This window comes from Ciona intestinalis, chromosome 8, assembly GCF_000224145.3.
Source record: "Ciona intestinalis chromosome 8, KH, whole genome shotgun sequence".
Classification (NCBI taxonomy): domain Eukaryota; kingdom Metazoa; phylum Chordata; class Ascidiacea; order Phlebobranchia; family Cionidae; genus Ciona; species Ciona intestinalis.
Window position 1 is genome coordinate 2,861,582 of NC_020173.2, and position 10,432 is coordinate 2,872,013.

Here is a 10,432-nt window from a genome sequence, read left to right on the forward strand (position 1 = left end):
AATAGCAATTCACACGTTGATTATCTGCGTCATAATAGCAATTGTCCCCTTGATTATTTAGCCTGCATGTGCTTAAAAACAGGTTGGATATTTGCCTTTTCACGAATGCGCATAAGTAAAGATAGGCTTGCAAAAATACTTTGTACACGCATAAAGCAACGCCTAAGTTTAAAAAGTTAGGAACACCGGTGTAGGGAATATAGCAAGAAATGTCACGCTGTACGTAATTTATGTGGATTAAAATAATGCTTACGACAATCACTAAAAGATCATTTGCGATCGTTTGGTTTGAACTTAATAAGGTGCTCGCGTACCGCCTGGGAGGTCTTCGCGTACCACCTGGGAGGCCTTCGCGTACCATAGTTTGGGAAGCACTGATTTAAACTAATCATCAGAAACAGAAATTATACAAAAACTACAGATGGTATGGGAGCAAATAAAACACGATTGTTTACCAATAATCTCGTTTGTGACGTAAAAATCGTAATGGTTTTTCAAAGGTTTATTCTGATGTAAATAATCGTTACATTATCCACGATGCACATGCATAACACTTGCACCAATGTTTCATCAGTTTATACTAATTTAGATACGTCTTTTTAATAATGTAGTGTTAGTTTTAATTTACCGCGTAAAATAGGATATATATTAGTGTGCACAACCAATAAAGGGAGTGTTTTATCGTGTCATAGATAAACGTTGACTGGACGTAGTATGACAGCCCCCTTTTGAACGCGCTGGTTGCGCCACTGTTATGGTTGGCAATTTTATTTTCAAATAGAACAATTCAAAATAAATGTATTACTTTACACTTCAAACATATGGAAGCATATAAACGTGAACCTAATATATGCCTATAGGGTAGATAGATACAATAAATTAGGATCCATCAGTGAAGAATCCATTAGTCAATTAGGGCAATAGTAAAGAATCCTTTATTACGTTACAGATTAGGCTGGTGGAAAGTGTTACGAGTTGGTAGTTAAGGGATGGTGGTTGGTTGTTACGTTTTATGGTTAACAAATAACGTAGGGGAGGATTGTTCACTAGCAGTAGCACCAAACAGTGTTGTACCTTATGATAAAATTGCATCCATAAGATAGTTTTTACAAGTCAGCTGACATGCAATTCAAGTAATTTGATCTGTTGTTTACCTTCAAGTACCCGACTGTTCTTACTAAACAGATGTTTTCTGTATTCAATGTCTCGTTCGATCTTCTTATAATAACAATACGCAGCAAGAAATCCAGAAGCTTCAAATGCGATTATAAGTTGTGCTTTATATTTCATTTGTTTTTCTGCAATAAGTTGTGCCTTTTTAGGTAGAAACTGACGGAAAATACTGAATACCAAACACTTTTTTGGTTCCTATACAACAACAAATCTTCTATAAAGAAATAGAAAATTGGGGAATACCCAGTACATAGATAAACAAAAGCATTTCGCAAACTATTAGGGGAGCACATTTTTGCTGGGACAATTTGTTATTAGAAGAATATAATATATTACGTGCTGCCTAAATCTCTGGCATTACTGAATTGGTGCAGAATATTATAAAGTGCAGTGAGTACTTATTGTTTTCGGCTGCTACTGGAAGGAACAAAAAAACAATCTTGTTTCGATACGAAAGAAACGTCCAGTTGTTCAGTGATCTATCAGCTATCTAAACTAATCTTGAGCAGCTGTAAATAGCCCGTATACCGGAGAATTTATAAAAAAAAACATAATCTAGCCGGCAAGTTGACAATCACTATACGTTAGGAAATTTGAATTGTACGGAAAATTTTGGTCGGTCTCTGTAGGCAGAATATTTAAACGTCGCACAAGTGTTCGAATTAAACACCAAGAAATAAGATTCGATTACCCGGTGACGTCATGATGTGATCAACCGGTGACGTCATGAAATGCATATTTTTTACTACGGAACGTCATTATGGTGTATATATAAGTGTATGACGTAACATAATCAGTTTTATGACGTCAGAAAGTTATACGTCACACAAGTGAAGTCATATATAAATCAAAACAGCCAGTATGCTTGTTCATGTGTATTTCAATAAACTGATACACTTGGTAATAAAATCTACAACAACATGCCTGATACAGAAGGTTATTTAATGTTTGGTTTTTCTACGAACGAAGTACACTTAAAAGAAACTTATGCCTATTTCTTTTAAAACTTCAAGAAAGTTACAAGTTAAATGCTGTCCAACTATTTTGGGCTGGGAAGTTATTAATAAATCCATCTATCGAATATTGTGGTATATATGAAGTCAAATACTAAACAGATCATATATTTATATTTTGACAACTTGAAATTACCATAGACAAAAAACATTTATGACATCATACAACATATTGTCATTATTAGAATTTACAAAAAAGGCAAGAATGCCAAATAAAGGGAGGCAGTTAATTGGATACATATAAGCCACTTAATTATGTAAGCAGCACTTTTACATAAATCTATGGTAAAATATATGAAAAGTAAAAATCTTTTGATAGGGTGCGTATAAAGTTACAGAAAACTGGCATATCTTATACTGTATTTGATTTTAAGAGCTTTTGTTTGCCACACTTTTTTTCAAAAATTAACAATTTTTATAAAAAAAAATTGGGCGTACGTGGCGTGACCAAATAGTTTGAGAACCACCGGCCCAGGGCTCAAAATCTGTAGCCCATTCCAGTTTTGAACAGCATTAGATGGTTAACCATTTCATAACCTATACTGTAACTGCCTGGATGTACCTCTGCAAAGGACCTCACTATACAGATGTTATCTTTATAAGTGAGGACATTATATAGAGCTGTCCTATTTTTTCCAATGCTGACACACAGAACTGGGATTTAAGGTTTGAAACTTAAGATCAGTAAGCAGTGATGCTTCCACAGTGATTAAATATTGATTCTTCACAAAACTTAAGTTGCCATATCTTTCCTGCCCATTGGTTAAAACGAACAGAACCCAATAATTGGATCAGGTGTTTCTGGAACGAAAATATTGTATCAGTGGAACAAAAACAATGAAAATGTAATAAAACAATGTAGTAATGTTTCCGGAACAAAAACAATGTATTAGGTTGGGTTAAAAAAAATGTTGCAGTTTTTAGGGAAACAAAAAAAAATAATACATACATAATACAACTACAATCATTGTTGGTGATTAAATACTAAGTTTTTTTTCAATTTATTCTTAATTTATTAAATTACGATGTCTTTACAAATATTCATAATTTAGTGAAATGAAATTATGTGCTATGTTTTACTAAAACTACCATATATATTCGACTTGAACAAGAAACTGATGATGATAATTTAGGGGAAATATATACCTTAGGCTCATAGAACACAATTGATTGGACTTAAATAATGTTTATCACTTATTTCGTAGCACATGTTTTAGAATACTGCCTAATTATGAATGAATGAGTATATGTAACATACTTTATCTTCACGTGGCCAAACACGGGTGTTTTGTTTTATACACCACATGCCAGTTTACAAGTTATCAGGAATATATGGGTGTGCTGCGGCGCCGGCATTATTTATGATTCACAATTACCTCTGTTTCATCTTCATCAAGATTGTTATCCAACAATTCATATGCACGATGTAATAATGGGACACCCAAACCTTGAATACAATCCTTCCTTAGTGCCACAATGCGGTCCATTAGTTTGCCCGTGGATGCTAACGTTGCTGTAAAGTAATAATGGTTATTGTGATGATGTTTTATATAAGTATATGAAGTAAATACAATATGCCACAATTCTCAGGTGTGCTTAACTGAAGACATTACTCTTATGGAATAAACACTATGTTGTTAAGGGTCCGTAAACTGCCTTAGTTGGGTCTAGGAAGTAGCACCCTGGGTGTTGGACTTGAAGTAATAGACCTATATCCCGGGTCTTTAAAATGTGCCCCACTAAACGCGGCACCCATATAGAATAGAAACTATATTGCTAAGTGTATATAAACTTCCTTAGTAAGGTATAGATGGTAGCACATTTAGTATAGACATACTGATTCATTTCAAATCTTAAAAAAAAGAAATATATGTTATATTGGAAAATATGGTGAGGTAATAGGCCAACTGTGCCCTAAATCCCAAGTCCCTGACGAAGACTTCAACCACAGAATAAAATCAATAGAAAACATACTCATTTGAATCGACTCTACCAACCTTGTGATATTCCTTTACTCGGCAGCTTGGGTTGTTCTACCTTAGGAACCTCAGGCACGATAACTTTAACTTTGGTGGCACAAGGTGTTGCGTTGTGTGGTTGGTTGGTGGGTGGGGGTGGCTGGGTAAGTAAAAGGGGGTATGATGGTTTGATGATATGTATTGGTAAATCTTGTATAGAAATCTGACATTGGGCATGAGGTGTATCACTGTATCGGTAAACTATGTACGTCTAGTGTAAAAGAAGACACTTATGTTCTAACTTAATAGAGAGCACAAGGTGTTTGAATATACCATGTGTGTGTAGTGTATAGGAAGACACCCATGTCACAGGCCCCAAACTTTTGAAAACGCAGCAATGGCAAAGGTACTTAGATTGCTAAGTAATAGTTTTTGTATAAGTTTACTAATTAATGGAATGCAGAAAACTCTATACTAAGCTTGCTTACCCTTCCACCCCAAGTTTTACGCATACAACGATTGCTATAGCTCAGCAGTGAGCATGAGGTACAAAACTTACTGGTTTTTCCTTTAGCGATGTCACAGTAGATGAAGTTTCCGAACCCTCGGACACAGGTGATAATTCATGACTCATCGGTGGGGAATCCCCATCTTTATTATCGCTGAGTCGTAACGTTGTGTGAAGTAAAGTGAAGAACTGGTTTTCTTCTGCCTTGTGCTCACTATAGAAATAATATAACATGTTATTAAAAAGATAGAAATCATAAAACAGATGATATATAAATAAAGACATTTAATTTAAACATTGAAATGTATTCACTTAAAATCAAAAACGGAATCTTTTTATTTTACCATAAATAACAGTGAAAAATAACGGAAAGGTCAGTCATGAAGAATTTAAAATACAGAACCTTGATAATAATTAGTGTGTTTTAATAATATATTATATCTATGTGAAACCTTTTTTCGGCTGAATCCATAAGAGATGTTTGCGAATCTTGTCTTTCCTGTGAAATAGGATTTCTATCAATTACTGTTAAACAGAAAAAAATCATTCGTATATGTGGTAAGTAAGTTTCTACCAACGAGGATATAAATGACCAAACACACCATATGCAGCTTATCCACACACTGCAATAGTTTAGCAACCCGACTGTGGGCATGGGAGCGGCAAACATAGATAGGTCACCAAAGTTTCCATCCACAAAAACATAAACAGTCAAACCAACCAAAAGTAATGTCTGCTTATTCACACACTGCTATAGCATCAGCAACTTGACTGTAGACTGGCTAAAATAAAATAGTATCCAGCTACTTACATAATTAGGAGACAGCACAACAGGGGAAGGTTTCACTTCTAGTTTTACTTTTCCACTACCTGTTAATATAAGTAATATCATGAATTCATGAATCATATCACATAGTTCTTATATTTAAACCCGTTTACTACATTTACCAATTAAATAACAACAATTATTGTACCGGTACCTTCATTTTCAATGTTGGAAATTTTCTTATTTTCTAAATTTTTCTTTTTTTCTCTCCTTCTTCGTTCACGAGCCGAACTTATCTAAATAATAAGTATTGTGATGTCATATATGCAGTATTACTGGCAGGTATATACCACTTATTTTGTAAAACAACTGGGCTTTGGGGGGTCGCAAACCTTACATTTAAAAAAATGAAAATTATACAAAAAATATAAAGAATAAAGTTTTTTTTAAATATTTTTTTTCTGCCTGTGCTACTGTACGTAGGTAACCATGTCAACTTACGCGAGGTGTTTTGTCTTCTGTGCTTGAAACCGGTGATGCATTACTTGATTTTGATGAGCTGTAAATATATTAGTGTATAATAAGCAGATAGGTGAGGTCATAATAAAATATCAAACATAATGTGCATGGTTGTTTTTGAGTTATTACAACAAACAAATTATTCTACATCGGGGGTTCTTATCTTTTTCGAGACACGCACCTTGACAATACCTATAACACCTGCACCCAATGGCAAAAAGGGTTTCAGCGGTCACGACCTACCTTTTTTTTAAATTAAAAATTTATAGAAAAACAAATAGTTTTTTTAACCCTTATTTATTTGCCTGCCTGCCACCAACTTTGGAGCTCAGGAAAGCATGTTTGGTCATAGCTCATACGACATTTGTCATCTCTTGTAGGCCCTTGTTCTAAAAACTGATACAAAAGTCCGCCCATACCTGTTATTATTGTTGTTGGTTGGTGTTTTGTGTTTAATATCCGAGATATGAGGTAGGGGTCTTGCTATGTGTTGCTGTTGAAGTATAGTTTATGTTACGTTGTTTTACTTGTGTGGGTGAGATAATGCAGTAAATACCTGAGACATGGAATGTAGGTATATTACCTCATTACCCCAACACCAATGTACCAATGGTGCTACCATCTAAACCCCACTGAAGCAGTTTATAGACCTTATAATAAAGAATTAAATATTCGATTCAGTAAGAGTGAGGTACAACTGGGACTGGAACCACTGCATATGAAATTTTTAACCTCAATAAGAGAGATTCTTTCCTATACAGGTGAAGTTTCAGCTAGGCCACCTATTTCAATTACTACTTTTTATAAGCTAGTGAATAAAAAATGACCCATCTCACCTTCCTATCACCATCCGATGATCCCGCTGATCTTACTCTTCCTTGTTGGTTGCCATGGTTACCACATCCACTATCACCATGGTTACCAGGTGTATGAATGGATGGGACAATTGGAGGTGTCTAAAGTTAACAGGTTTTAATGAAAACTTGGTTTACTTTCATGGTAAATGAAAATGAAATGAAACTTTATAAATCTGCATGAGCTAATTAGCTCTTTTTGCACTGATGATGAACATAGTGAAACATCTGCATATGCCTCTTACATTAACATTATCATATTAAAATGTAAGCTAAACTGACATGTGTGGACTATATCCTACTCTGTTACACTGGCAATTGAACCAAATATTGATAAATAATTGACCTGTTTTCGTTCATTGTCGGCACTTTTACATCGTTGTTTCTTTTCTTCAATAGTTGGTTTTACAAGATTTCTATTTTCATATTTGCTCTCATCCACTTTATGATTAACGGCCAAAACTTTCACGTCTGGTTGCTTCTTTTCAACACTTGGTGGGGGTATGTCAACTTTTCTAACAACAGGTTGGGCATCGGGATCCCTTGTGTATTTGGGTTGTGGGGACTCAACCTATATAAAGAAAAGGGTTAAATTTATGGTTCAGTGTAAATATAATTCTAGTAATGGGGCAATACAAGTCAACATTAAGCACAAGACAAAACCTAAAGACTCTAAACCACTTTGAAACCCAACCCCCCATCCTCCCTAGTTTAAAAGTATAAACAGAATAGATAGGGGAAATGTGTTATATGGTGTATAAAATATGAGAATGCATGAATATTACTACTTTACTAAAATTAATTCAGTACTTACGAGGTTAAATTGCTTATCATATTAAGTGGTTGTATTATTTACCTTATAAGGGGTTTACAATTTACATACATACAACACCCCTGACTTGACTTAGAAAAATATTACCCCATCACCACTACTTACCTGGATGGCTGGTTTCACATCATATTTATCACCATATTTCACGTCATGTCTCCCCGATTCACGGGAGCTGCATCGACTTGATGTTGATGATGTCGATGTCTTACGTGATGATGTCACACGGGACTTTCCCGATGTTGGCCTCCTATTATGACATCATAATTAAATTGACCAGTCAATTTTCACACTTCCTGGTGAGCTTATTGTAGTGTAAGAGGGACCTAAGATTTAGATATATTACCCTTTTTTTTACCCCAAATATGAAATTGCTATGTCTAGAAACTACTGAGGCAGTTTATAGTCATTTATTGATAGAGATTCTAATCTAAAAGGGCAGGGTTTTCACCAAGAAACACCTGAGACCTGGAATGTAGGTCTACTACCCCAATACCCAAGCCACAGATTTCTACCATTTAGAACACACCTATATATTGGGTAATGACAACTATTCTAATGTTATTATCACAAAAAGAAAAATACCTTGATCTGCTGCTCTCATCCAGGAAAAGTTGGATATGTTTCTTGATAAATGGATTCCTGAGAATACGATTTACACTTGGTCGTTTTTCAGCAGTTTGATGCAACATTATTTTGATCAACTCACATAATGGCTCACTGTACATGGCTGGCATCTTAGGCATCTGTGGATTGAATAGGACTATAGGAGTAGGCATTAATAAACAGATTAAAAATATTAAAGCTAGTTAAATAGAAGACACACAACAGTATATGCAAGCTAAAGGGTTTTCTTCATGATTTCTTACAATCAAGTTTTTACAGGCTATTAAAATTGGTTTTCGACGTTTTTTTAATATATCTATATATACCAGCGGTTTCAAATTTGACATTTAGACTATTTTGGTCTTCTTTCAAAAGACCTTTTACATATTTTTACAGCTTTTACATATCAAAAGGATTTAATGCAAAGGTTTTATAATTTACCTTTTTCTTGAGTATTTTATAAACAAGAGAATTCATATCTTTTGCATTGAACGCATGTTTCAATGTTGTCATCTCATAAACACAACAACCCAACGCCCAAACATCAGATTTATGATTGTATGGTTTGTTGGAAAATAACTCTGGGCTCATATAGTATGGGGTTCCTATGAGTGTGGTCGCCATATCTGATGCTCCTTCTAATACACGAGCTATACCAAGATCACCAACCTGCGAGTTTGTTAGAGTTATGAGCCATAGTCATATGTGTAGTGTTAAGGGTGCCTGGAATAAAATGACCCAATTTTAATAAAATGCCAATCAGATTTTGGAAGTGACAGGTCTGTGGCATATGTTTTAGAAGTTAGAACCCCGGTAATCAATAATGTTCCCTATGTTTATAATGAGTAAAGACTATGACTATTAAGTATAACTGCATTTTAGCAATTTCACCCTGGAGATTCAATATAAGATAGATTATTGTTAATCCATAGGGGTTTAATATTACTCAGCTGCTACAAGCTTATTACGTCATACTGGACAGTGGTAATGTAGTTTTTGTATGATATAAACCACACTTAAAAACTGGAATGTAGGCCTGCCATATTCTATAAGGGCAAGGTATGTGAAACATACAACACACCTGGGGAAACACTAAACAGAGTGTAGGTCTATTACCATTATATCTCAACACCCAGGGTGCTATCACTCCACTAACTCAATTTAAAGACACTTAATTAAAAACCAACTAAAAACTTACCTTGATCATTTTAGCTTTAGTGAGGAAGATATTTTGAGTTTTTAAATCCCTGTGTAGAATATGTTTCTGGTGCAAATACTGAAGTGCCATGCATATTTGTATGAACCATCGAACTACTTGTACTTCAAGTAAAAATTCATCTTTTTCTCTTTGCTCTCGAAGTTTTGTGTAGAGATCACCCCCCTCAGCAAACCTGAAGTATAATATTTATTTTTAAGTCATTGTTTTTAAACTTTCTATAGTATATTGTCTTTTTGTGAAACATTGCAATAGACATTTTAAAACATTTTACACTTATATATATTTCATTAAGTTTTAACTAATGTTAAAGATACTGCAGGTATAAACAGTATTGTGTATATTTTTTGTGGCTGGATAAAACGCTTTTAGTTTTATTTGCCATTGGCCTATAACCAAGTCCAAATCACCAAATATGATGCATTTTATGGAAAAAAAGACTTTGCCAATTTTTCCAAACTTGTCAAATCAAGTCTTTGAGTCACCTACAAACTTACCCCATAACAATGTAAAGAAATCCATCGTCATTCTCAAACGAATCTTTATAAGAAACAATATTTGGATGTTTCAGTTGAGATAAAAGTTTCGCTTCTGATTCGGCAGCTTTTCGTTCACGGCGAGAAACTTTCTGCAGTGCCAACTTCTTCACTACATACTACAAGAAAAAAACGGTTATATATATAGAGTGTTTGGTTATCATATAACACAGAAAATCAAATATGGTAACTGACTTTGAGTTTGGGTCTAGCTCCATTAAGAGAACTTAAAAATAATTATTACAAGCAGAAATTGTATATAAAGTAAAACAATGGTTTTAAACCTGCTTTCTTTCTTTTTTATGTTGAATAAGATGAACTTCTCCGTAGCTGCCTTTTCCAATTGCTTTCAATATATCATAATCGTCAAGGCCTCCCATTTTAAAGGTTGGACAAAATTCGAAAAACAAACAATATCACTACATACCTATGTCTATTTAATGTCAATTTATAG

At 34.3% G+C, this 10,432-nt stretch overlaps 2 protein-coding genes across 3 annotated transcripts in view; both read right to left on the reverse strand.

Annotated features, from left to right (window-relative positions):
• LOC100182163 (phosphatidylinositol 3-kinase catalytic subunit type 3-like) overlaps positions 1-1,402 on the reverse strand; it is a 10,942-nt gene extending 9,540 nt beyond the window's left edge. Inside the window, exon 1 of one of the 2 annotated variants that reach the window (XM_002128041.5) lies at positions 1,155-1,402. The gene's annotated coding sequence lies outside the window, so the exon portion shown is untranslated. Of the gene's footprint in view, positions 1-1,074; positions 1,095-1,154 lie in introns of those variants that run through there. The other variant, XM_026835416.1, reaches the window with a different exon arrangement.
• A 630-nt stretch (positions 1,403-2,032) lies between these two features.
• Positions 2,033-10,432, reverse strand: LOC100184532 (serine/threonine-protein kinase Nek4). Its single transcript, XM_002127990.4, has 17 exons — positions 10,263-10,432; positions 9,940-10,097; positions 9,425-9,617; positions 8,668-8,895; positions 8,206-8,366; positions 7,729-7,870; positions 7,138-7,362; positions 6,774-6,893; positions 6,357-6,430; positions 5,920-5,977; positions 5,633-5,714; positions 5,464-5,522; positions 5,105-5,151; positions 4,704-4,866; positions 4,184-4,304; positions 3,563-3,699; positions 2,033-2,987 (listed from the first exon to the last, which is right to left on the reverse strand). The coding sequence occupies exons 1-17, from the start codon at positions 10,356-10,358 to the stop codon at positions 2,868-2,870; spliced, it is 2,184 nt and encodes a 727-aa protein (XP_002128026.1). The 5' UTR covers positions 10,359-10,432; the 3' UTR covers positions 2,033-2,867.